The following is a 27,536-nucleotide window of genomic DNA, read 5'->3' as shown; positions in this document are numbered from 1 at the left end:
GTCTTGAACGCCTGGGTTAGGGTCTCCACTGCTGGGCCCAGGGGTAAGGTTTGAAAGTTGTGGGGAAGGGGACCATGGTCCCTGGGGTGGGGTTTGGAAGGGTGTTGCCCAATTCTGGGGCCATAGACATGGAGTGTCTGTATGCCAGCTTCAAAGAATAATGGTAGGGGGTGGCCCTCTGGCCTCACTGTGGGGGAGGGGTAGCTGGGGGGGGGCTGGACCTGGAGGGGGGCAAATCCTGAGGGGGCAGGATGCCTGGGTCTCCTTACCTTCTCCCTTACCTCATTTTCCCCTGGGACTGACATTTGCTAGCTTCCTCAGCCCTCCCTCACCCCTGTCACATTCAAAAACATAGGTCTGACATTCTGTCCTCTCACAGGTGGGGAGACAAAGCAGAGGAAGTGGAATTGACACTGTGGCAGGGACGATGGCGATTGGGTTGGGGAAGGGCTCTCTCCTTGACTTCCCTAAGAATGAGTAGCTAGAAGGTCCAGACCACCCCAGTGACTTTCCTACTATAGCCAGAGCCACCATTTTGGACTTTGCTCTTTTATTAGGACTACTTAACCCCTTCCTAGAGGTGCTTCAGACCTGTGTGCCAAAGCCAGGAAAAGACCCCTAACTCAGACCAGGAGTCTCCCTGAAATCCTTGGAACATTTCAGAAATGTCGCCTCTTCACCTGTGCTCCAGTGATGGGCTGAGTTCCCCTAAAAGTGGAAGAACTGGGCTAGGGACCCAAGGACCTGTAGTAGGGATGTACAGTTTTCCTGCAGCTCAACATTCCTCCTCTACTTTCAGAACTAGTTCAGATGCCGCTAGTCCCTGCCATCTCTTCTCAGATCATTTCTTCCATGGCTGCCACATGTACCCATACTGGGCAGAAGAGCCGGAACAAGCAGGCAGGATGCTGAGGGTCAGCAAGGAAGTGGGGGTGGGAGGATGGAGGGGGTGATGGCAGCTCTGCTGAGTCTGCTTCCGTTTTCAACACACGGCATGCCCTCCTTGCCCCTCCCCAGAAGGAAATGCTTACCCACCACCCCAACGTAGACTCAAAAGGGAACCAGAGTTGGCCTGTGGAACCTTCTGCCGGCTCTAGCGCATTCACTTCCTTCTTCTTAAAAATACAATGAAGTCCACAGAGGAGCCGAGCTGTTCCTTGATAGGCTAGGAAGTCATTCTTTTACTTTCCTAAGTCATACAGGCCCAGGACCCTGCCTGGCTGGGATCACATAGTCAGTCTATACGCAGACAGGCATAGGACCCAGGGCTCTTGCTTCTTAGCCCATGGTACCCTTTTCTCACTTTACCCTTCAACACACGGACCGAGGCCAGCCTGGAAGGGGCTTTTTTGAATTTCTCCTTTGACCAGAAGCTGTTGAGGTCTTGAAGAGACGGAAGGACATTCTAGTGATAGGGTTACTTAGGATCACAGCTAAAGGGGACGCCAAGCCCAGCTCTCAAAGCCACCACTCAAACCTCTGCCTACCTCTGATGTTTCCCAGATGAGAACAAAATCTAGCTCAGTCTTGTTTCTTTTTCTACCTAGTCTAGACCTTTGCAAAGTCCTTTTTGAAGTCTGCCTGCTAGCTTTCCTCTTACAGCACGAAATTTTTGCTCCTAATAGGTCTCAAGGGGTGCTAGCCAGCGAAGGTTTCTGAAAAGCCCTCTCGGGAAGGGGGCTTAGAAGAGTAGGCAGAACTGGAACCTGAGAGTAGCCCCTCCCTCAGAAGTCCGGAGAACACATTAACTAAAGACAGCTTCTCAACAGAGATCTATGTCCTTTGGTTTATTTGCATGTATAGATTGTGTTCATTTGCATCTTCTAGTAAATTCTATTTGCATGGGGCCATGTTAGTGTCCAGATGTTTCCTCTACTTATATACAGTTTCCTAGGGGGGAGGAGACCCACAGAAACTGACTATGAGGGTGGGGAAACTCATCCCAATGTGTCCCCTAAATCCAACTGGGGAACGTATCTACACAGTGGTGCCAGCCCGGAAGGTGGGCAAGGGAGTTGAGCAGGGACTGGACTCGGGGGCTAACATGTTCCTGCCTTGCCTCGCTCCACATCTGGAGCCCTTCTTCCTCCACACATGTGGATCCAGGAGCCACAGAAGGTGGGGTGCAGTGGGACATGAGAGGAGGAGGAAGAACATGGGGAGATTCTAGTCCCTCCCACTTAGAGATGCGGTCGCCATGGTGACTAAGGACCAGTGAGGTGGGATGGGGTTGGGGATGGGGGTGGGGGTGTGGCAGGGAGAGAGGCACCGGGAGACCGGAAGGCTGCCTGGCATTCCAGGAGGAGGGAAGCACAGCGGCATCCCCGAGCCCCAGGTAAGGGCTCTCCAGGCGGAGAGCTGACAGTCAGTTCTGAAAGGAGGGGGGCGGGCCATTGTCTGGCGCCGGCTCTGCCCTAAGGAGGGGGCAGACAGAGGGGTCGGGCCATTGTGTGCTACACTCAGCACAGCTTCTAGTGCTGGCTAGACTGGAAGAGGGGACCTGGAAGGCTCTGGGTAAGGGTTAGGAGGGGTGGGTCTGGGTGGGCAATGAGAAGGCTGGATGGAGCCAGGCTGGGATGGGGAGAGGTGGAAGGATGCTGGGCATATAGAGGCTTGGGGACATCCTAACGCCTGTATTCCCAGGAGGCGCTCAATCTATGTAAATTGCATCGACTTGCTTGTGAGCATAAGAGGATGGCTAGATGAGGAGCCGGGCTGTGCGGCTAAGGAAGCGGAGCAGGAAGCAGATGGTCCCCAGGACTGAGCTCTTCTGAGGGTTGCCCCTGAGGCTGGAGGAGGAGGGGAGGAGGAGTTGGGGGAACCGGAGCTGCCAGGTCATTGGTGAGGTTCTGACCTGGCTGTGGGAGCTTTTCCCTCAGTAAGGCACCCCTGCAATACAGGGGCGCAGAGACCCTGTGGTTGGTGGAAGCTCTGAGGTGGCACGGGGTGGGATGGGAAGCAATCGCCCCATCATCCTTCCCACCTCCACCCACACATCTAGCCTTTACTCTGCCATACAGCCACACAGGAAGGAGCTACTGTTTCATGAGGTCCTAGGGGTTGGGGAGGGGGGCAGGGGAGAAAGAAGTCTTTGAGGATCTGGACCCTTTGGGTTAAGCTCAATGTTGGTTTTTTTCTTTTGGCGGGGGGGGGGGGTCACCAGGCTGGGCTTCGGGGCTTGTGAAGGAATAGGCTTGGAGTGATGCTTTAAAACTGGCACTGCCACGATGGCCTGGTCCTAGAACATCTGACCTTGGGGCCACCCCACCTGACCTGCTGCCCAACGCCAACCTCAACCCCAACCCCTCCCCGGCCTTGGTTTCCTCATTTGTGCTGTGAGGGAGGGTGTGGGGCGAGCGGCTCTGAGCTTCTGTGCCGCTGTGGGCAGGACCTATACATCATTTGTGGGGCCAAGTGCAAAAGGCACATGTAGGCCTCTTATTTAAAAATTAGTAAGCCTTTCAAAATAGCACAGTATTAGACACCGTGTGGGCCCTTCTGAGAAAGGGGCTCTGTGTGACTGTACAGGTCCTGTACCTGTGAAGCTCAGTCTGTTTCTGTTGATAGTATCTGTGGATTCTGGAGGTTCAGGCTTGCGGGGGTACACTGCTACCAGGGGTGGGGTGGGGCTTAGAGTGCCCTCTGCCCACCTGGCTCCTTGCTGAACTTGATCTGGAGATGGAGGCCCTCGAGGAGGCATCAGGTGGCACCTGGGGGCCTCTCTTCAGGCTGGAGTCAGGAATCCTCTAGAATGGTTATTTCTTAGCAGCATAGACAAGACAAAGATTGCTGTCCTCTCACCCTTCCACTCACCATCTCCTTCCAATCGCGCTTCCAATGCTGGGGCAGGAGGTGAGCGGGACTCTGGAGAGACCAAGTAGCTATGGGGTTAGCTTCTGAAGCAGGAAGATCTGAATTTCATGTGGCTCTCTGAGCTTCACTTTTATTCTTGGAAAAATGGAATGGTGGTAGACCTACCTGCTAAGTTGTCGAGAAGATGAAAGCGAGACAGTGTCAACTCATATCGACTGATGAGGCTGGGGAGAAAGGAGATTTGGGGTTGGGAGACTTCTAAGTGTTGGGGGGAAGGAAGTAGGGCAAAGCATGGAGTCTACACTTCCAGAGGAGCTGGGAATAGGGAATCGGGCAGGGAGGATGGCACTGGAAATGCCCCTGGCTTTGCCCATCATAGCTCCTCCCAGTGACCCAGATAAGCCTATCTGTTCCAGCAGAGAGGCCCTGGGGTGGTGGCTTCCCAGGTCTGAGCTGCAGTAGGTAGGTTGAAGAGACACAGAAGAAGATGGGATCAAAAGAATGGAAGTTTCGCTTGATTCTGAGAGCCAGGCAGGGACCTGGCAGCCAGCCTCAGAGTTTGGGGGAATCTTATGCAAGTTTCAACAGATACAATTGTCAGGAGGGGTTCTGTGTAAGCCCAGTGTGTGGGGAACTAAGAGGTAATGGAGTAGAGTTTGCAGCTAAAGAAGGCTAGGGACAAAAAGATGCTGAAAAGGAATTCTAAGGAGTAACTTGGGCTAGTGCTGTAGCAGCAGGGCTGGAAGTTACACTGCAGGAGGACTTCCTGATGGTGTGGAATGTGTGTTTCAGATGGGGATAGGTTACTTATTGGAGTGGGATTAGCCCTGAGACATTCATGCTCTTTAACCTGAAGTCAGCTGACCTGGGTGAGTGGGCAGGAACCCACCCACTTTATAGGCCATGGAGCTCTGGTGCCTCATTAACCCTGCATTATGAGGTTCCTCCCACCCCCATACCCTGGAGCTTTCAAGGAGAAATGAACAGCCACTCTTGGGGGCTGGGTGCCTCAGAACTGTGTCCCATAAGCATGAGCCCAGGTGAGACATTTCCCATGCTGACAGTGAGGGAGATTGTACTACAGGAGGGATTTTTTCTCTGCCAAGTTACACACAGTTGCCTAATATAATTGTTGTACCTTTAAAAATTGAAAGTGGGGGGTTTGAAGGTTAGATTACTTCAGGGACTTCCCAGCAGGTAAGAGTGGTGAGACCCTTCCATGTGAGTAAAGTGAAAAGAGGAATATGAAAGACAATGTCATGTCCCTTAGTTGGGAAACCTTGAGCAAAAACAGAGGCCACTGAGTGCCTGGGTAGACTGGGTGTAATGTGGTCAAGAGACGGGGATCCCTAAAGTGACCTAAAATGGCCCTTTCAACTTTCTGGATAGACGGAGACAAGTGGAGGGAGGGAAAGAGGTGTGTCTCCCGTCTCCTGTGGTGCCAGGGAGGTGGTTTGTGTTTTTTTTTTTTTTTTTTTCCTTCTCTCTCCTTCCTGATCCATCAACTTCTGCCCCGGTCAGGATCTGTCACAACTCGAGGTGGAAATTCTGGTTTCCCTGGGCCAGAGCTGGTGCTAGCTTTGGCATGATGGGTGCCTGGAGAGCCGCGCTCCCATTTCAGCCTGGTTGAGCCTTCTGCCCTCTGCCTTTGGGGCCTGGGACCCCCCACTCCTTCTTTCTTTTGGATGGCACCCCCCACCCCAGAGTGTGGACACCCGAGTTTCTCACTGTGACTGGTCCAAGAGTATGTGAGGTGAGATGGGCAGCTGGAGGTTGGTGGTCGTGGTGTGTGTGTGTGTGTGTGTGTGTGTGTGTGTGTGTGTGTGTGTGTGTGTGTGATTCAGAGCTCCAGGGAAGCAGAAAACAGGAGTAAGTGGGAACGGAGAGACAAGAAGAATTGCAAAAACGGAGACACCCCCCGATCCCACTCCAGCCCAGCCCAGGCTGTTCCAGGACACTGTGGACACCTGTGCCGGTGGGCTGCATTCACATTGCTTCCTGCAAGACGAGGGCCAGGTGGACTTGAGGGAGCTGCGCAGCCCCTGAGCCCCTGGGGCTCAGAGGAAAGTTAGAACAAGTTGGCTCAAATCGGGGCTGCCAGCCTGGGACAGGGTGAGTGGGAGGCAACAAGAGTGTCAGCAGATCTGAAAGTGATAGGAAAATCGGAGGGATTTTTATTTGGAGTACGAGCCCTGCTCCATAGACATCCTCTGCCCAAGGTCAGGCATCTGTTGGTGGGGGCTCTGGGCTCTGGGAGCCATGAATGGCTATGGAAGAAAGACACAGAATTCCCTGATGGTAAGGTGAGAAATGGCAGGGCAGAGCTATTGGCGAGGGGACCAGAATGGGCAGCACAGGGAAACCCCAGCCTTTCCCCAGAGGGAAAGTGAGGCAATAAGCAAAGCTCTGAGCTATGAGCATGATAGAAGTGAGAATCTGAGGGCTAAGCTCGATGGGGAAGTGCCCCTCCCCATGTCCCCCACTTGCTTCTGCTGCCCGGGGCTCTCTAATTGGTCCTCAGGGGGGATGTGGTAAGGACTGCTCACCCAGAAAGTACCCGGGTGCCTGTTTCCTCAGAGCCATCGGCTGACAGCCTCTGGCTGAGCATGGCCCTCTCAGCTCCGGGCCTGGACCCCTGCAGCTTCCGGGGACTTTTCTTCTTCCAACTTCTCCTGCTCCTGCTGTCACCAACCACCACCATGGGTAGTGGGCCGGGACCCATGCCCAGAGTCAAGTACTATGCAGGTAAGTGTTTGAGGGCCAAGAGGTGTGGGGATGTCAATGTAGCGCTGGAGGGGGGTGGAGGAAGAAGAGAGAGAGAGGAGAGAGAGAGAGATGGGAAAAATGGACTTGGAGAAACAGAGGTGGGAAGAGATGCCAGGGAGCAGCAGAGGGCCTGGCAGAAGGAAGGAGAAATGCAAATCAGGAGGCACAGAATGAGGGAGAGGAAGAAAGGCCCAGGATCCAGGACCAACATTCCTTCCATCTCTCCAAAGTTGGTGCTTTTTCTTTCCCTCAAGAGTCACTGTTACCTACTCCCAAACAAAACAACAACCCAAACACCCCAAAATGTTTACATCTCCAGGTGCCCCCAAATCAAGGTACATGCTAGCAAATCATCTTTAGACCTGGTGACCCAGAAGCTTGCCAGGCCTAAGAGAACCACAGAGCCATGTGTAGTACCATGGGCACCAGGAGTACAAGAATACGGAGCAGCTGACTGAGAATGGCTTGCTTCTTCTCTGCAGCACAGTTTGGGTGACTTCTCACTGAGGCTATGTGGCTGCTACATCTACAGGAGGGACACTCAGAGAAGGAGGTGGAGCCTTCAGGAGTAGGGACACAGTACAGGTTGTCCTGAAACAACCTGGCAAAGGAGATGCAGTTGATGAAGAGACCTCATTTGTGTAGGCCATGAGAATAGAAACATGGATATGCCTGTCCTCAAGGAGCTCACAGTCCCAAAGAGGAAGCAGGACGAGTAACCAGACAGTAACCCGGCAGAGTGGAGTATATACAGGTCCAGGGAGGCTAGTTCTTCCAGCGCCCTCCCTATCTTTTCTCTCCCCCATCCCTCCTCTTGATTCTAAGATTTCCTGAGCCTGCAGAGGTAACAGTTAGTCTAACTAATGCCAAAGTGCAGATGTGCTGATGAGAGAGGATTTGAAGAACTCCTGTGTGGGGCAGGAACACACACACACACACACACACACACACACACACCAGGTAATGGACAAACCCTAGGTGAGCTTCCCACAATTCATTCCCTTTCCCTGCAGGTGATGCCCAGGTATGCCCTCATGGACCTCAGAAAGGGAGAAGTATGCTTCCTTTCTGTTCACAGTGTTTTTAGTGGTGGAAAATTTCTGTAGTGGAGGAAGGAAGGAAACAGCAATGGTAATGGAAGTGTCAAGAAGGACCTTAAAACCCCTAACTACTTAGACACCATCCTCCTTCCTTGCTGTGAACACCTTCCTGTCTTTCTGCCTGCTGTCCCCTCTCCATTGGAGATCCAGGTGTCTTACACTACTGTAGACACCAGGCCCAACAGAGCATTTTCTGGCCGTCTGGGGTACAGGCACCATCCTCCAGCCCTAGGCTGTCCTTGTCCTGTCTCTGGCTGCTTCTCCTCTCTACTAGGGATTCATACACAAAGCTCCTGTGACTACCAGCAGGGTGGGGCATGGGGGGGCTGTTGCTGGAGAAGAGGGAGTCCAGCAGCCAAAGCCTGGAGAGCCAGCTCCACCAGCCCTTCCCTTCCCTTTGTCTCAGGAGTCTGACGCTGCCCACAACTCCTCACTCTCTCCCTGTCACCACCTCTCAACAGGAGACGGACGCAGGGCACTTAGCTTCTTCCATCAGGCGGGTCTCCAGGATTTTGACACTCTGCTCCTGAGTGGTGATGGAAACACACTCTATGTGGGAGCTCGAGAGGCCATTCTGGCCTTGAATATCCAAGATCCAGGAGTCCCAAGGCTGAAGAACATGGTGAGGAGGCTAGGGATTAAGGGTGTAAACTGGGAATGAGAAGGGATCAGCATCTGCCCTGTGCCAGAACAGCCCAACTGCCTTTCTGTAATTCAGCAATTTTTGCTGTGTACATCTTATGCATGTAATAGCAGGAAATATTTTATAGCCTCACTGTATCACAAGTTGTTTGGAAAACTGACACTTGCTAAAATGGCTGATATAAAATTATTAACATATGAGATAAACATTGACTCAAATTGTATCAATAACTTAATTGTATCCACCCACTGGTAGGAATCATTAATATTTCTGCATTAATACCCCTCTATTATGTAGCAATGTGAACTAGAGAAGAGTAGGAAGGAAGAGAGGGAAGGTATTCCTTATTACTAACCCATTCCAAGGTTTATTTTTTGTTGCAGTCCTGGGCCTTGGACTCAGGGCCTGAGCACTGTCCCTGGCTTCTTTTTGCTCAAGGCTAGCACTCTGCCACCTGAGCCACAGCGCCCCTTCTGGCCTTTTTCTATATATGTGGTGCTGGGGAATTGAACCCAGGGCTTCATGTATTTGAGGCAAGCACTCTTGCCACTAGGCCATATTCCCAGCCCCCATTCCAAGGTTTATTATTATTTTACTGCTAGTTAAAAATGAAGATTGTCAAAGTGTGCTCCAGGAACTGATATTTTGCCACTAGCTCCAGGAAATGTGTGGTTTAACAACAGCTGCTGTGTATACCACACTTTGCATTAGGTGATTGTATATACAACCCTGGTTGTGTCTATCAGCAGCCTATGAGAGTGAACAGTCAGTAAGTGGCAGCGCCTAGCTTTGAACTTAGGTCTGTATCATTCTTTAGACTGTCTCTACCATGAATCTGTATCTTGATGAGTACAATAGTTCTGGGCATATATTGATATTATAACTGCCCACCAATATGACAGTAACTACCAAGCCTACTGTTGATTTTATTTATTTATTTAGTCATTCATGTGCTGACAAAACTCAGGTCCTGGTACTGTCCCTGAGTTATTTTGCTCGTCTAATGTGCTACCACTTTGAGTCACAGGGCCACTTCTGGTGGTTAATTGGAGATGAGTCCCATTGACTTTTCTGCCTAGTTGGCTTTGAACTGCAGTCCTCAGATCTCAGCCTCCTGAGTAGCTAGAATTACAGGCATGAGCCACCAGCACCCTGCATGATTTTTATTTATTGCTCGTGCATGTGCGTGCGTGCGTGCGTGCGTGCGTGTGTGTGTGTGTGTGTGTGTGTGTGTCTTAGTACTGGGGCTTGAATTCTGGACCTCAAGCTCCCTTTAAGCTTTTTTTTTTTTTCTACCACTTAACTACACCTCCACTTCTGGCCTTTTGCTGGCTAATTGGAGATAAGAGTCTGGAGGATTGACGCGCCCATACTGGCTTAAAACAGAGATTCTCAGATCTCAGCCTTCTGAGTAGTTAGGGTTATAGGCGTGAACCACCAGCACCCGACCCTACTGATGATTTTATGCTAGCCCTGATGAGGGGATAGTAGGTCACAGAAGATCCAAAGACCTCATTTCTCCTCCTCTCCCCCTCTCAACTCTCCCTCTCAACTTCAGATATCTTGGCCTGCCAGTGACAGAAAAAAGAGTGAATGTGCCTTAAAGAAGAAGAGCAATGAGGTAAGCAGAGGTGAGGAAATGGGGTCTCTGAGCCTAGAACCCATGTCCCTAGACATGTGGGACAGGCAGAGGAGGGCCCTTATTTGCACGCTTATTTCTTGGATCATGCTGTACAAAGTTGTATAGAGAAAGCTCAGCGTTGCCCAGTCCTTCTTTGCACCAGGAAGTGTGGAGGCAACCTCTAGGGACTGAGGAGTTTTGGACAGGGGTCTTAAGGTCTAAATTCTCTTTCTCTCCCCCCAGACACAGTGTTTCAACTTCATTCGTGTCCTGGTCTCTTTCAATGAAACTCATCTTTACGCCTGCGGGACCTTCGCTTTCAGCCCTGCGTGTACCTTCATTGTGAGTTACCTTACACCCAACTCACATGCCCCCAAATGTCCCCACAGACAATCTTGTGTAGCTCTGGAAAACTCGGGTCCCTCAGGACCCTCATGAGCTTCCTGGTCCCACACCAATTTCCCTCTCTATCCCTTTCCCTTCCTCCCTCATGCTTCTCATTTCCCAGATGTGAGATCCTGGCATTCTGGGCCCCCAGCCTCTTCCCCCCTTTAGGGACTTCAAGATTCCCACCTGCTGCCCATCTTGGAGGACAAAGTCATAGAGGGGAAAGGCCAGAGCCCCTTTGACCCTGCTCACAAGCACACAGCTGTCTTGGTGGGTGAGTATCAGGTTTCCTGAAATTGGTTTATGATAGAATTGCTAACAAGGCAGGAGACAAGAGTAAAGCCAAAAGCCCCAGAGCACAAAATCAGAGGGAGAATCAGGCACCCCAACCAGCAGCTACCCTGCCACAGAGGAGGTAAAAGATAGATAAATACAGGCTTGGAAAAGGGAAACAAGCAAAGACAAGAACTTGAGTTTGACTCACTTGTTTAACCAATGCACCAGAGAAGGCGCGGTGGTGTCAGGCACTGGGCTAAGTCTTGACAGGGTTATAAAGAAGCATCATGGCCCTGTGCCGGGACACGGACCATTACAGACTTTCTGCCCTGGCTTCCTGGAGGAAGTGGCCCTTGGCTTTTGAGCAGGACTTGGAAGAAATGTAGGTAGAACAGGGGAGGTGTTCCAGGAAGAGAAGTGCAGGATCAGAAAACATAGTCACCTGGCATCCATGAGTGAGTCTATTTGACAAGTGGCTCAGGAGGGGGTGTGAGGGAGTAGCCAGAGAAAGGCTGGGGAAATGCCCAACACAGAAGACCACACTGACCATGTCCTATGAACATAGGGACCTAAGTAGAGTGGGGTGTGTGTGTGTGTGTGTGTGTGTGTGTGTGTGTGTGTGTGAGAGAGAGAGAGAGAGAGAGAGAGAGAGAGAGAGAGAGAGAGAGGCTTTTTGGCTCTGCAGGAAGGTGCATAATGAATGAACTGACACATGCTGACTCCAGCCAAAGGCAAGTCTGACCAGGGCAGGGCAACCTTCATCTGTTAAATCCCCTCTTGCTCCCTTTCCTCCTCTAGATGGGATGCTGTATTCTGGCACCATGAACAACTTCCTGGGCAGTGAGCCCATCCTGATGCGCACACTGGGATCTCAACCTGTTCTCAAGACTGACACCTTCCTGCGCTGGCTGCACCGTAAGGACCCCTTTAACTCTCAGCCACTAGGTCTGAAATTTGCCGAGGGCACATTACAAGCATTATTAGCATTGCTGCGGGAAGGGAAGGCACAGCCCTGGTCCTCAGAAGCTTTCACTTTACATAAATAAAAGTCACACACACACACACACACACGCACCCCTTACGTCCCCATCCTTACCCTGGGCAAGCTGTGGCACCAGAAGGAGCCCATTTCTCGGGTTGTCACAAAGGGGGACATCCAGATGCTCAGGGCATCCAGATGCTCAGACGCTAAGCCCACCCGCCCCGCCCCCACAGCGGACGCCTCCTTCGTGGCAGCCATCCCTTCGACCCAGGTCGTCTACTTCTTCTTCGAGGAGACAGCTAGCGAGTTCGACTTCTTTGAGAGGCTGCACACCTCCCGGGTCGCCCGAGTCTGCAAGGTGGGCCTCCTGGGAGGGAGGCGGGGCTCTGGATGGGGGGGGGGGGAAGCCAATGGGGAGGTGGCAGAGGCGAGATTTGAGTCCTGGAGAGCCAATGGGCGTGGGGCTGCGCGGGGGGCGGGGCGTCCCTGACCCCGCCCACAACCCCCAGAACGACGTGGGCGGGGAGAAGCTGCTGCAGAAGAAGTGGACCACCTTCCTGAAGGCCCAGCTGCTCTGCGCTCAGGAGGGGCAGCTGCCCTTCAACGTCATCCGCCACGCGGTCCTGCTGCCCGCGGAAGCTCCCTCCGTTCCCCGCGTCTACGCCGTCTTCACCTCCCAGTGGTGAGCAGCCGGGCCGGGGGACAGGAGGGCTGGGCCGAGGAGGCGAAGACAAAGCAGGGCCAGCCGGGCCGAGGAGGGAAGGGAGCGCCAACTAGTGTGAGCCCCGCCCATAGGTCCGCTGCACTGGACGTGGGAGAGTATTTGGTCCGCACCCCACCTTCCAGGAATTTCACTCTGCCCTTCATGCATCAGGGGGGAAAATAGGGCTCCAGGGATTGAGCTCAAAGCACTGCCCCCAAACAAACATGTATGTGTATATGAGGGGCTGGGAATGTGGCTTCGTGGTAGAGCCCTGGGTTCCAGTCCTCAGTACCGCTTCGTGATGGAGTGCATGCCTAGCATGCATGAAGCCCTGGGTTCCAGTCCTCAGTACTGCATAAACAGGAACAACAACAACAACTGGAGGTGGCACTGTGTCTCAGTGGTAGAGTGCTAGCCTTGAGCCAAAGAAGCCCAGAGACAGTGACTAGGCGTCCAAAGTTCTAGCTACTCAGGAGGATGACATCTGAGGATCAAGGTTCAAAGTCAGCCTGGGTAGGGAAACCTGTAAGACTCTTACCTACAAGGAACTACCAAAGAAAGCCAGAAGTGGTGACTCAAGTGGTAGAACGCTGCAGTAAAAACAAAAGCTTAGGGGCAGCACCCAGGCCCTGAGTTCAAACTCCAGGATCAGAAAGAAAAAAAAAAAAGAAGAAGGAAATGGTAATAAAAGAAAAATATGTAAGGTCACTATGTTACATAGGCAAATCCTCAGTCCCTGGTTGCCAGCCACAAACGAGCTAATGGCTGGGGCAAAGAGGGAAACACCATCATTATTTCAGAAAAAGAAAAGCACTGTTTTGAAGCTGAAAAAGTTTAACTGATGTGTCCAAGGTGCTACAGTGTGGTCTGAACGGACCCACAGTTCATCTGACAATGTGTCAGGTGCCGAAGTTATTGATCTAAATAGGGTCTACTATCTAGAACTGAGAACCTGGTTAAAGAACGAGAGAGATCAGCCCTGTCTCCACAGACCAGGGCTGAGGTGATGAAATTAGAGTAGGCAAGCTTTTCCTGGGCTCTCTGAAGGCTAAGAATCCCAGAGATGAAGAGGTTTCATGTGGAGCCAGCCTGGAGCCGGTTATACTGCCCCTCCTAAGGGTACAGCCTAGTCTAGGCAGGCAGGACTGGCAGGAGCCACCCCAGGGCTTGTGTCCCAATTAATTCTCATTAAGGATAATCATATTTCAGATCCCAAGATGGGCCTCCAGCCAGGCCAAGGGCCATAGTCAGGGAATTCCATGGGGCTCTCCCAGGCCTTATCATCACAGGCAGGGAGAGAAGAGGCAGCCTAGCTCTCCACATGCCGCCCTCCTGGGGTTTCTCACTGGGAATGGGCCTGGGCTGGAGGGGCAGTCAGCTAGTATGGCAGAGAAAACCACACTGTCCTCTTTGGCTGTCTTCAGGCAGGTTGGAGGCACTCGGAGTTCTGCAGTTTGTGCTTTCTCTCTCACGGACATTGAGCGGGTCTTTAAGGGAAAATACAAGGAACTGAACAAGGAAACTTCACGCTGGACTACTTATAGAGGCCGAGAGACTGATCCCCGGCCAGGCAGTGTAAGTACTTTCCTGCCACTAAGTAAAGCCCAGCCAAATGTGAATGTAAAAAGCACCTATCAAAACATGGTAAGTGCTCAGTAACTGTTCAAGATTCGCACTTCACCTGACCCATCTGCTCAGACACACACCTAGCCAGCTGCCCTACCTTCCACAGATGTCCAACTCTGTCCTCAGAGAAGTTGCCAAGACTACCTCTCTCTCAAGGTTAAGTAGCTAGATCTACCACTCAGGAACTAAGGGAACCTGGGATGCTTGCCAAGCATTATCTTGAATGACTTCACCTGCATTTCTTATGTAACTTTCTTAGTTTTCGGCCTTGGTGCCACTTCCTTTGTGGCTCCTGGCTTTCTTCCTCTTTTCAGAATCTAGTCTCTTCTGTGTCACTGGATTTTTCTCATTCATGAAGTGAAAATGGAAGATGCTTTTAATCTGTCATACTGCTCTACTACCTCTTATGTAACTTTCTAAAAATCACACACACACACACACACACACACACACGACTTGAAGAATCAAAAAGATCTATAAGACTGGTTCTAAAAATTGCCTTATTCTTACTTTTTTCTTTTTGTGAGTACTGAGATTTGACTTTAAAGGATGGAAATCCTATTGTTTCCTGAGTAGGTGGGATGACAGGAATACACCACCACACCAATACCCATATATTGGCTGAGATGGGATCTTGTGAACTTTTTGCCAGAACTGGCTTCAAACCTTGATTTTTATTTGTTTGTTTGTTCGTGTGGGGCTTGAATTTAGGGCCTTGCTCCCTGCTTAGCTTTTTGTTCAAGGCTGGTGCTTTATCACTAAAGCTATACCTCTACTTCCAGCTTTTGCCAGACAAAGGAATCTTTCAGATTTGTCTGCCAGGGCTGGTTTCAAACCACAGTCCTCAGATCTCAGCCTCTCGAGCAGCTAGAATTGCAAGTGTGAGATACTGGCTCCCATTTTAAACATTGATCCTTTGAATCTCCTCTTCCTGAGTAGTGGGGTTACAGGAGTGAGCCACCATGCTCCTCTTTTTTTTTTCTTGTTTTTGAACCAAGGTATTGCTACATAGCTCAGCTTGCAATCTTCTTGCTTCAGCTTCTTGAGTCCTGGGATTACAGGTATGTACCAACCTGGTCAATAAACCATTTTCTAGCCTCTCTTCCCCAACCACCTTTAAGGTTTTTAGTCTTGATATTTAAAAAAATTTTCATCAAAATCTCACATACCACACTCTTTGTTCTTTTGTTAGTTTGTTATGATGCCGAGCAAGGAACCCATCATCTCACACAAGCTAGACAAACATTGTACCATTGAGCTATACCCCCAACCCTAAATACAATGTTTTCTTGCTAGTTCTTTTTTATTTTTCTTCTTTGCCAGTCCTGGGGCTTGAACTCAGGGCCTGAGCACTGTCCCTGGCTTCTTTTTGCTCAAGGCTAGCACTCTACCACTTGAGCCACAGCACCACTTCTGGCCTTTTCTATATATGTGGTGCTGAGGAATTGAACTCAGGGCTTCATGTATACAAGGCAAGCACTCTTGCCACTAGGCCATATTCCCAGCCCTCTTGCTAGTTCTTGATATGTTAATTTCAGATAGTGTGCACTGAGTTCCTTTTTCTGGAGGGTGAGAATTGAATTGTAGTTTACCAGCTGCACCCAGTGTGCTAGAGATATACACAGTTTTCTAGAGATATACAGTTGCTGAAGCAACTGGTGAAAACTGGTTTTGTGTATATCTTTCATGTTTAATGACATCACATTGATATCTTGAAATCATCCATGCAAGAAATTTGTACTGGGAAAATCATCAAATACTATAAATCAGGCTTTATATATCATTCCCTTCCAAACAAACTGGCTAACCAACAGCCGCTGACCTAGCCCCAGTCTTCCAGTATGGCTTTATAGTAGTGTTTCTTGGCAGTACTGGAGTTTGAACTCAAGGTCCTGTGTTTGCAAAGCACATGAATGACTGCTGAGCCATGCCTGTAGTCTCCAACCCTTTTTTGCACTGGTGGTTTTTCCAATAGAATCTCACTTCCTGACTATGTTTTACTATTGCTGCTGGTTCTGGGTGTTGAACTCTGGGCCTTAAGTTCTTGCTTAGCTTTTTTTGCTCAAGACTAGCATGCTACCACTCAAGCCATACTTTAATTTCTGGCTTTTTTGCTGGTTATTGGGAGATAAGAGTCTATCAGATTTGTCTCTCTGGGTTCATTTTGAACCTTGATCCTCAGATCTCAGTCTTCTGAGTAGTTAGGATTACAGGCCTGTGCTGAAGGTGCTTGGCTCTTATGTACTTTTCTGCCTAGTCTAGCCTTGAACTTGGATCATTGGTAGCTAGTACACCAATGTGCAGCACTTGCTGAAGTCCTAATCCCAGTCTGACTAATGAGAGGTCAACTCGACTTTTTAATGTTTTTTTTTTTTTTTTTCCTTGCATTTCTGGGAATTGAATCCAGGGCCTCACACATGCCAGGCAAGCACTCTACCACTGAGCTATAATTCCAATCCTATAGTAATTCGGGTTAGATCAATATTTATGATTTTATTATTCACAGCTGAACCAGGTAATAAGCCATGATTACTTTTCCTTTTTGCATAATTGTTGTTTTCCCTGAGGTTAGTAATTATCTTGATTGTTTTTTTTGCTTGCTTTGTTTTCTAAGCTCTTATCTCTAATCCAACCCCAAACTCCTCCTGAATGAAATGATTGTCTCCTGAAGATGGATCCACTGGCTATTGGAACAGTTCCTTCTTCCTGGAGAACCCTCTAGATTGTTGTCTGGAACACAGCTGCTATTCTGGAATCTCCCTTCTTCAACATGCTGGGGATTCCCTTGGCCTTTCCTATAACAGATCCTGTGTTTCTTGCATTCCATAGCTTCTTCTCCTCTTTCTTTTATTTTAGCTCTCTTGCTTGGCCCTTCCAGAATGGAGCTTACTGTTTTTCTTTTTTTTTGAGACAAGGTCTTGATATATAGCCAAACTGCTTCAACTATCTACTACACTGGGCATGAGGCTTACATTCTAATGACGTGTTTCTCCCGCCCCCCGCCCGGTCTCCTTTCCTCTTCTCCTCTTTCCTTGTGCCAGTCCTGGGGCTTGAACTTAAGGTCTAGGTGCTGTCTCTGAGCAACTTTTGCTCAAGGCTAGCACTTTACCACTTGAGCTCCAGCTCTAATTCCATCTTTTTGGTGGTTAATTGGAGATAAGAATCTCATGACCTTTCCTGTCCAGGTTAGCTTTGAACTCTGATTTTCAAATTACAGCATCCTGAATAGCTAGGATTACAGGCAAGAACTACTTGTTCCTGGCTTCAACTTTAAAAAATTAATCTTTTATTTAAAAGGCATAGTCTCAACTATGTATGCTAGGCCTGTCCTTAAACATATAGTCCTTCTACTATAGCATCCCAAGTGCTGGGATTATAGGTGTGTATCATTGTACCTGGCGCTAGAGAATATCTCAACTTTATCTAAAACCTATCAGATTTTCCATTTCTTTTAAAATATGTTTTATAGGGTTTTTTGAGCTGTGAACATCCCTTTTATAGAAACAGAATTTCAGACATAAAAAGTCAATAGAATAGTGATTAGACCTCCTCTGTTCTGCTTCAATGTATAGCCAAATCAAATTTGTTCCATTCATTTACCCACCCATTTAATACTTTGGAGCAAATTTTAAAGCTTCTATCATTTTATCTGTATTCGTTTCTGCTGGCAGTTATGGCAAGTTATCATAATCATAGTGGCAAAAAATTATAAGAATTATTAAAGCATATTCTCTCTGTTAATAAAATAATAGAGAATAGTGGAGCATACAGCCTAGCTCTGACTTGGAATAAATGTGTGTTGTTGTTGTTTTTTGCCAGTCTTGGAACTTGAATTCAGGGACTGAGCACTGTCCCTGGCTTCTTTTTGCTTAAAGCTAATGCTATACCACTTAAACCACAGCGCCACTTCCAGCTTTTTCTGTATATGTGGTGCTGAGGAACTGAATCCAGGGCTTCGTGCATGTAAGGCAAGAAATCTTACCACTAGGCCACATTCCCAGCCCCATAAATAGGTTCTTCTTCTTCTCCTTGAACATTAAAAAATAATTTATTAGTTTAATTAATTTATTAGCATATATTAGTTGTGGGATTGGAGGCATGGCTCAGTTGGTAGAGTGCTAGCCAGTGAGCAAAAGCATCAGGTACCAAATTTGAGTACAGGTCTGGGACCAAAAAGCAAAGAAGAAAAAAGCGAGGAAAAAAAAGTATGTATTACTTGGGGGGGGGGTTCACTATGATTTTATGTATTTTTAATTAAATTTTATTGACAAGGTGATGTACAGAGGGGGTACAGTTATATAATAAAGTTCACTGTGATATTTATAAACGTATAAACAATGTATCCTGTTCAGCCTCTCTTCCTCTGTGATTCTATCTTACCCAAGTTTTTTTTTTTTCTTTATGCAGGTAGTAGAGTTTGAACTCAGGGCCTAGGTGCTGTCCCTGATCTTTTTTCCCCAAGTTTAATGCTCTACCACTTGAGCCACATCTCCACTTATTGCTTTTTTTGTTTTTGTGGCTAATTACAGATAAGTCTCACAGACCTTGCTGCCTGACCTGGCTTCCAATCTTGATCCTCAGAGCTCAGCCATCTTAGTAGTTAGGATCATAGGTGTTTTTTCAAATTAAAATAACAGAAATTTATTCTATGAGTGTCCTGAAGGCCATGAGTTTGAAATAGGAGAGAAATAAATTTCTATTAGTCTTTGGTAGCTCTTTCCAATCCATGGGGCCCCTTAGCTTGTAGACATGTCTCTTCAATCTGCATCTTCATTTGTCACCTCACCTTCCCTTTCTGTACCTCTTCCCACTCTCATGCAAAGTTATTTGTGCCAGTGGCTCATGCCTGTAATCCTAGCTACTCAGGAGACTAAGACTCAGAGTTCACAGTTCAAGTCCAACCCAGTCAGAAAAGTTTGATAGATTCCAAAATGATTGGCTAGCAGTATGGCCCAAGTGATAAGCAAACAAGCCAAGCAAGCTGAGAAAGTGTAAGGTTCTGAGTTCAAACCCCATTGCCAGAAAAAAAAAATAAATAAAAAAGGTATACGGGGTGGGGGTGGGGGAAGCTGTGTGAAGCTATTTGAAGGCACTATGTCCACAAGTGACAGGACTCCTGTTGTAGTTCCACTGAGGATGGTAACTCGGGGCTGTTGTATGGGGACTTTTGATGTCCGTATCTGTCAATCTCTCATCTTGGATCTCTAGTCCATTTCCCCAGACTCTTCTGGTCTATTTAGAGAGAGATGGTCTGGCCCCTGGTGTCTGGGAGTCATAGGGAAAGAGAATGGGGTGTGCTTGTAATCCCAGCATTTGGAAAGTTGGGGCAGGAATATCCCTGGCTAGCCTGGGAATGCATAGTGAGGCCCTGTCTTAAAAAACTAAATAAAATAAAACATTCTGCCTTACTTAGCTTCTTCTTTTCACTTTCACAGGAAGCTGGGGCTGTAATTCATATACTTGAGAAAATTTTGCCTTGTGATCAGTTGGTTTTGGGTTTCCCCAGGGCTGGCTCATGAAGTTGTTGTTGTTTTTTCCCTCTCTTTCTCTTCTAAGTCTTTTACTGTTTATTCAATTGCTTTGCACTTTCCAAAATATGGATGCTTCTTTCCTTTAAAAAAAATGCCTGTGGGAAGAGGTGAAAGTAGATCCATGTGTTTTTGCTGGCATCAAAATGAGATGTAAATGTTTTTACCTTACTTTACAGATGAGGAAATTGAGGCTCAGAGTGGTGATGTAACTTGTGTAAGCACTTAGACAAGTTGTGACAGAGCTGGACCTTGTCACAAGATGATGCTCTGGGTAGGAAGGACAAGGATTCTGACCAAAGACCAGGATACAGCTCCCTCAGAGCCACGGCATGCTGATGTTGGCAGGGCCTTTCAAGAACAGCCGGTCCAACCCCCTCACTTATGAGTGAGACAGGGGGGCTGAGAATGGGGACGGGAGTCTCCCAGAGTCATGCAGCACATTCGTGCACAATCATGATGAGAGGCGCTCCGTGCCACACCATCTTTCTATGATATCCTCCTTCAGTCATGGACTCAGCTAACACTCACTGAGCTCAGGTCCTGGGCTACGATTGGAACTGCAGACAGGAGAAAACATGGTTTGTCTTCAAGGAGCCTTCATCCTGCTTCTGGCCATTGATAACAGTTGATGTTCACTGAGTGTATTTGTGCACTCTGCCTTTATGGTGAGCCTGTGAGATTGTACTGAGGAACCTCAAGCGTGCCAAGGCTGGAGCTCAAAGCTAGGTGCAGAGTGTGAGCTTTAGCCACTGTTCTGAGTTGAGGGAGGAGTGCAGAAGAGAACAGCAGAGGGGGAGGGAGGGCAGTGGGCCATGTGATCCTCAGGAAGGGGTGAGCCAACCTGATCTACTTCCTTCCTCACCTAGTGCTCCGTGGGCCCTTCCTCTGATAAAGCCTTGACCTTCATGAAGGACCATTTCCTGATGGATGAGCAGGTGGTGGGGGCACCCCTGCTGGTGAAGTCTGGGGTAGAGTACACACGGCTTGCGGTGGAGACAGCCCAGGGCCTTGATGGACAGAGCCATCTGGTCCTGTACCTGGGCACCTGTGAGTATGGGATTCCAGGACAGCCCCTGGAGGGATGCACTCAAACTGAGAAAGGAAACTGAGTTTATTTGCTTGCTCAACCAAGAGTTAATATGTCTTGGGCCCTGTGTGGCTCTAGAGAATACAGGAGTCCATAGTCTTTCTGAGCTTTGTTTTTGTTTATTGAGAGGGCTAGACAGGGAGGTCTTGAGTGGTCTTAGTAAGAACTGCTTGTCACTAGGCTCAGTGGCTAATGCCTACAATCCTAACTACCCAGGAGGCAGAGATCAGAAGATCTGGCAGGGCAAAAAGTTTGTGAGACTCTACCTCAACCAATAAAAAGTGGGTGCAGTGGTATATGCCTATTATCCCCTCTAGCTACAGCAGGAAGCTTAAATAGGAGGATCAAGGTCCAGGCTGGCTTGGGCATAAATTGAAAAATGTATCACTAAATAACCAAACCAAGAGGGGCCGGTGTTGTAGTTTAAATGGTAAAGCTCAAGTACAAAACTCTTAAGTTCAGCCTCCAGTATGGCTCAAACAATCAACCTCCCCCCCCCAAAAAAAAAATAGATGGACGGTACTGCCTGTGTTGAGGGGTGAAGAGTGAATAGGAAGAAGGAAGCTGGAAACAGGGAGTGTTGTGGAGGTCACTCTTCCAGGAAGTGGGGCTGTGAAGGGAAGGTGACTGGAAGAGGATGTGGGGTCCAGCCAGGTTTCCTGTGTGAATTTTGTTCTTACTTGTTTCAAGACAGTGTCTCACTATGTAACCCAGGCTGGCCTCAAAACTTAGACAACCCTGGCTGGGGATATGGCCTAGTGGCAGGAGTGTTTGCCTCAAATACATGAAGCCCTGGGTCCGATTCCTCAGCACCACATATACAGAAAACGGCCAGAGGTGGCGCTGTGGCTCAAGTGGTAGAGTGCTAGCCTTGAGCAAAAAGAAGCCAGGGACAGTGCTTAGGCCCTGAGTCCAAGCCCCAGGACTGGTAAAAATAAATAAATAAATAAATAAACAATCCTGCCTTAGCCTTATGAGTTCTCAATGCTGGGTAGCTCACACTACTAGCTCAGGCCTCCCCCCTTTTCCCCTCCCCCCACCCCAAATTCCTGGGGCTCGAACTCCAGGCCTGGGCACTGTCCCTAAGCTTCTTTTGCTCAAGGCTAGAACTCTACCACTTTGAGCCACAGTGCCGCTTCTGGGGTATTCTGTTTCTGTGGTACTGAGGAATTGAAGCCAGGGCCTCATACATGCTAGGCAAGCACTCTACCACTAAGTCACATTTCTAGTCCTCAGGCCTTTTTTTTTTTTTTTTTTTTGAGGAGGCAGTACTGTACTGTTGTTTGAATTCAGACAGAGCCTTGTGCTTACTAGGCAGCACTGTGCCTAGAAAGAGCTACAACTGTAATCTTTTTTATGTTGTTTTCTAAAACCTTGCTTTTTCTAGGGCCAGCTTGGATTTGGATCCTCTTATTCATACCTCTGTTGTAGCTGGGATGACAGATGTGAGCCACTGCACTCAGCTTTTTTTCTTTTTGGTTTAGAGCTTGACCTCAGAGACTGGACATTGTCCCCGAGCCTCTTTGTGTTAAGGCTAGCATTCTACCACTTGAGCCACAGGGCACTTCCGTTTCTTGGGGTGGTTAGTTGGCAATAAGAGTCTCTTGGGGACTTTCCTGCCTGGGCTGGCTTTGAACCAGGATCCTCAGATCTCAGCCTCCTAGCTAGGATTACAGACATGAGCCACAGGCACCTGGCTTTTTTTTTTTTTTAATAGATGAGGAAGTCTAAAAGGATTTGATAAACAGGGAAATAGTGATGAAGTAGGTAGGAGATGGGATAATTGGCAGAGGAAGTTGTGCACGGAGGAGTCTGGATCCAACACACAGTGGTGGGGAGCTACTTGAGCCTGCTGGGCTGGGGAGTAAAGGTAGGGCACACAAGAAACTGGGGGAACTTGTATCTGAAGGCTTTTATGTCTCCTGTGAAGTAGGACACAAGGTCATGAGCTAGGTGTGGGAGTGGGTTTGAGGAGAGAGGGGTAGATCCAGCCAGTATAGAAAGAGGGGAGGAGAATGGGTGGGTGGAGACTGTGACAACTGCCACGCAGTTGAAGACCTGGCTGAGGTGGTAACCTTGAGCTTTAATGGTAGAAATCTTTTAGGTTCATTCTTCTAGGCTGTGCTGAGAGGCATACTGGATCCTTTGTGTCAGCTGTGTCTCTGTTGGGTATATAGCAGGAAGAACACAAACAAAAATCTCTGGCCTTGTAGAGTGGGAGGAAATAGACAATAAACAACGCCAATAAATAAATCACATAGCAGTTAGTCATAAGATGAGAAAAACAAGTAGAATCATAGGGAGATTGCCTCTTTAAAATTTTTTTTCTCCCAGTATTGGAGTTTGAATTCAGAGTCTTGGCCTTGTTTGGCTTGTCTACTGAACTGTCATTCTCCCACCTGAACCACACCTCAAGCCCAGTTTTTTGCTGGTTATTTTGGAATGTCATCTCACTGACTTGCTGCCCCAGCTGGTTTTAAAGTGTGAGCCTCTGGATCCAGCATCTTAAGTATCTAGAATAACAGACATATGCCATTGGCACTTGATTACTTTTTTTTTTTTTTTGGTATTGAGAGGCCTCCCACAATCATGGTTAATATTCCTAAAACCTGACACTCCAGACTTTCTGTGAAACTGTGACAAGTACCAAGTTGACAAAGTGTCACAGAGGCTAGTATTCTCTGTTTGCCTAGGGAAGGGGCACTGATAGTGAGAGGAAGCAGTGGGGCTTAGTAGGTAGGCTAAGCTCATTTTCTGGAAAAAGGCTAAAACTCAAAGAAGATTGTATTGAGGCTTTAGTATGTTGAACTCTGCTGCAGATCTAAGAGAATGCTGACTATTAAGAGATGAAAGCATTTCAAACTGGGAGGAGAGAAGAAAGGGGCAAGTGATCCAGTTCTAAACTCTATTTATTTATCTATTTCTTTGTGCTAGTTCTGGGGCTTGAACTTAGGGTCTGGGCACTCTGAGTTTTCTGGGGGTTTTTTGGAGGGGGAAGGGGGTTTGCTCAAAGATAAAGATCTACCACTTAAGCCATAGCTCCACTTTTGTTATTTTTCTTTTTTTTTTTTTTTGCCAGTCCTGGGCCTTGAACTCAGGGCCTGAGCACTGTTCCTGGCTTCCTTTTGCTCAAGGCTAGCACTCTGCCACTTGAGCCACAGTCGTTTTCTGTATATGTGGTGCTGGGGAATCGAACCCAGGGCCTCATGTATACGAGGCAAGCTCTCTTGCCACTAGGCTTTTGTTAAAAAAAATCATGACTCATGCCTGGAATCCTAGCTACTCAGGAGGCTGAGATCTGATATCAAAGCCAGCCTGGCAGGAAAGTCTGTGAGACAATTATCTCCAATTAACCACCAAAAAAGCCAGAAGTGGAGCTGTGGCTCAAGTGGTAGAGCACTAGCCTTGAGTGACAAAACTCAGAGACAGCACCCAGACCCTGAGTTCAAGCTCCAGCATTGGTACCCAAAACATAACAAAAAAACAACTATAAATTTTTTAGAGATAGGGTCTTTATGTTTAGTCTAGTTTGGCCTTAAACTTGAAAACTCCTGTTTCAGCCTCTTGGGTGCTGGAGTTACAGATGTGTACAATCATGCCTAGCTAGATGGCAACTTTTAAAAGGTTGGTTAGGATAGACCTTCTCAAGGTGCTTTTGAACAGTGACTTTGGATGGAACTGAGGGAAGCAGGTGATGTGTCTTTCTGCATAAGTGCTCAGTTGATTCCTGCCCCACATCTGTAGAAAAAGGAGGTACTTGGGTTTCTCCAGGGATGGAGTTTTGTCAGGCAATTCCAGAGAGAGGAGAAGCAGAGAGATTCTAAGCCATAGTTCACAAGAGGCCCCCGTCTCTTCCCCGAGGTGGGGCTAAGTTTGTGGTCTGGCTGAGCAGTGCACACATACCCAGTGCACATGCTCGCTTCTGGGGAGGCCATTTGAGGGCAGAGAAGGGTTGGAGAGTGAGGGGCAAGATCTCAGGTCTCTCTGTCTCTCTTCAGCCACCGGCTCCTTGCACAAAGCTGTGATGAGTGGATCCCGCAGTGCTTATCTGGTGGAAGAAATCCAGATATTCCCTGACCCTGAACCTGTTCACAACCTGCAGTTGGCTCCCGCCCAGGTGAGAAGGGACCTGAGCATGAAATGACCTTTTGATGGGCCGGGCCTTGAAGGCTGGGTTGGGCTGGCTCCAGGGCCTGTGCTGGGTGCTAAGACTTTATGAGGTATGTCTGGGGCTTCCTACCACTCTGCATTTCTCTTCCAGGGTGCAATATTTGCAGGTTTCTCAGGAGGGGTCTGGAAGGTTCCCCGAGCCAACTGTAGTGTCTATGAAAGCTGTGTGGACTGTGTCCTTGCCCGAGACCCGCACTGTGCCTGGGACCTTGAGTCAAGAACCTGCCGCCTTTTGTCTAACCCTAACCTGTGAGTACCAGTTCTGGATGGTGGCTGAACATGGCCCACCATGATCCTTCTTACTCAGTTCCTGTCACCGTTCTTCCCTCTCCAGCAAACTCTAGCACATTCTCGCCAAGGGTCCACTCTCCAGTGGTGGGTTCCTCCTGAGATGGAGTTTTACTAGGCAGTTTTGTTTTTTGGTGTTTTTTTTTTTTTTTTTTGGCCAGTTCTGAGGCTTGGACTCAGGGCCTGAGCACTGTCCCTGGCTTCTTTTTGCTCAAGGCTAGCACTCTGCCACTTGAGCCACAGTGCCACTTCTGGCCATTTTCTGTATATATGGTGCTGGGGAATCGAACCCAGGGCCTTATGTATATGAGGCAGGCACTCTTGCCACTAGGCCATATCCCCAGCCCTTACTAGGCAGTTTTGAAGCTTCTCCAGCCTTTCTGAGTTTCCAGTCCCTCTTCTCTTTTTCTATCTTGTCTTTCCCCCGCCTCCCAACTTTCCCTCTTTACTTCCCTCCCTTTCTCTTGTTCTTCCCGTGCTTGTTTGAAGGAAGGACCTTTGACCTTTGCTTGCCTTGCTTTCTCAGGAGGATCTGGAAGCAGGACATGGAGCGAGGGAATCCGGAGTGGGCCTGTGCGCCTGGCCCCATGGGTAGGAGCCACCGGCCTCAGAGCCGCCCTCAACTCAGTAAGTGTGGGACCAGGGGAGGCACAAAGGCTCTAGAAGTGTGTATGGTCTGCTCATGCACCTGTCTACCCAGAATAGATCTGGGTCTTAGTTCTGAGCCAGGGCCACTTCATGCTGGTATTTGGCTTAACGTGGAAGAGTTGGAGGTAAAAGGACTAGAGGTTAGTTAGGAAGAGCGAGCACTGAGGTTGGAGTCTTCCTTTTCTCTTCTTCTCTTAACTATTTTCCCCTTTCCTGGTCTTCCAGTTAAAGAAGTCTTGGTTGTCCCCAACTCCATCTTGGAACTCCCCTGCCCCCACATGTCAGCGCTGGCCTCTTACCGCTGGAGTCACGGCAAGGCGGCGATCCCGGAAACCTCCTCTGCCGTCTACAATGGCTCCCTGTTGCTGTTGCCTCATGATGGAGTTGGAGGCCTCTACCAGTGTGTGGCCACTGAGAACGGCTTTTCATACCCTGTGGTTTCCTACTGGGTGGACAGCCAGGACCAGCCCCTGGCCATGGATCCTGAACTGGCTGGCATTCCCCGAGAACGTGTGGAGGTCCCATTAACCAGAGTTGGTGGGGCTGCCATAGCTGCCCAGCGATCCTACTGGCCTCACTTTCTTGTCGTCACCGTCCTCCTTGCCTTAGTGCTTTCTGGAGCCCTCATCATCCTCCTAGCCTCTCCACTAGGAGCCCTCCGGGCCCGAGGCAAGGTCCAGGGCTGTGGGAGTCTGCCCCCTGGGGAAAAGGCCCCATTGAGCAGGGAGCAGCACCAACAGCCTCCCAAAGAGCACAGGACCTCTGCTAGTGACGTGGACGTTGACAACAACCACCTAGGCACTGAAGTGGCCTAAATTCTGGACATAGGCTAGGCTACTGAGGAGGGCAAGGCACCTGGCCATGCTGGCTCCGGGAGAGGCACCTTGAGCAACACTGCCCAGACAAAGGTGGGAATGGCACAGAGACCACCTTCCTCCCATGGCAGAAGCCATTTCTGCCACTCTGTGCCACTGATAATGTCCAGGAGGGCTATTCATGGCAGCCTGCATTCCCCGTGTCAGTTTTCCTTGTGCCAAGCACATGGGAGGTTCTGTAACCCCAGCTGCCCTACACCTGACCCTGAATTATGACAGGAGGAGCTGGAGAGGATCTTCTGGCCATCACTGAGACCCTATTGGAAACACACAGTTCCAGAGCCTTATGGTATCGGACATAAAACATCCCAACACCATAAGCTAAGACATCACTCCTGAAGACTGCGCTCGGAAAGCAGCCTTGGATGCCAACTCACCCTGCTCCTGGGGGCCCCTAGCGTCCTGAAGGAAGCTGCTCCCTCATGTTCCTCTTGTCAACCATGTGCCGGTGACACTAAGGAAGTCTTTCCTGAAGTCTGACCGCCTTCCTTCTCATTCCGGTTTGAGTAGATTGTTACTCTTTCTGCCCTGCCCCCAGCAGCAGGGGTAATCTGAGCCTTGTTCACTCCTTTACCCTGGCAGGCCCCTGGAACTCTTTCATTTCCCCTTCCCTTTGTTTTGGGATTCAGAAAAACAGCTTGTCACAGACAATTTATTTTTTATTAAAAAGATAAAGCTTATAACGCGTGCAGTTTTTGTTGGAAGAGCTGTTCTTGGACATGGTAGTCAGCATGTGCATGGAGCTGGGAGGAGGACCAGGTCTCTGGGGTGGGGATGTGGCCAACTCCTTCCTACCTCAGCTACCCTGCCAGCCTCACCCCAGAGCCCTTCCCTGGGCTCCGAGGAAAGCTGGGGATCACCGCCAACTCTGCCCCTGCACCAGCCCTACAGCCATATGGACCACACGCTTCTGTGTCTGCCAGACAGGCTACACCTCATCTGCCAGTGACTCCCTGGCCACAGCTGCTACTGTGGCTGTCCCTAACTCTCCCACACTTCTCGTGACTCCGTCTCAGCCCC

At 49.1% G+C, this 27,536-nt stretch overlaps 1 protein-coding gene across 4 annotated transcripts; it reads left to right on the top strand.

The window, feature by feature from the left end:
- Sema4a (semaphorin 4A) lies at window positions 1-27,194 on the top strand. Of its 4 annotated transcripts, none has more exons than XM_048356535.1 (15): window positions 1-43; window positions 6,391-6,558; window positions 8,141-8,301; window positions 9,881-9,943; window positions 10,187-10,285; window positions 10,499-10,604; window positions 11,405-11,521; window positions 11,822-11,946; window positions 12,098-12,270; window positions 13,716-13,866; window positions 20,315-20,495; window positions 24,534-24,652; window positions 24,797-24,954; window positions 25,520-25,620; window positions 25,867-27,194. In XM_048356535.1, the coding sequence occupies exons 2-15, from the start codon at window positions 6,420-6,422 to the stop codon at window positions 26,454-26,456; spliced, it is 2,283 nt and encodes a 760-aa protein (XP_048212492.1). In that variant the 5' UTR covers window positions 1-43; window positions 6,391-6,419; the 3' UTR covers window positions 26,457-27,194. The 4 variants fall into 4 exon arrangements, with proteins under 4 accessions (XP_048212492.1, XP_048212490.1, XP_048212491.1 ...); XM_048356533.1 differs by lacking the exon at window positions 1-43 and adding an exon at window positions 1,901-2,002; XM_048356534.1 differs by lacking the exon at window positions 1-43 and adding an exon at window positions 2,040-2,118.
- The last annotated feature ends 342 nt before the right edge of the window (window positions 27,195-27,536 follow it).

This window comes from Perognathus longimembris, chromosome 11 (assembly GCF_023159225.1).
Source record: "Perognathus longimembris pacificus isolate PPM17 chromosome 11, ASM2315922v1, whole genome shotgun sequence".
Lineage (NCBI taxonomy): Eukaryota > Metazoa > Chordata > Mammalia > Rodentia > Heteromyidae > Perognathus > Perognathus longimembris.
The sequence above is the reverse complement of the archived record's forward strand: the minus strand, read 5'-3'. Positions and strand labels throughout refer to the sequence as shown.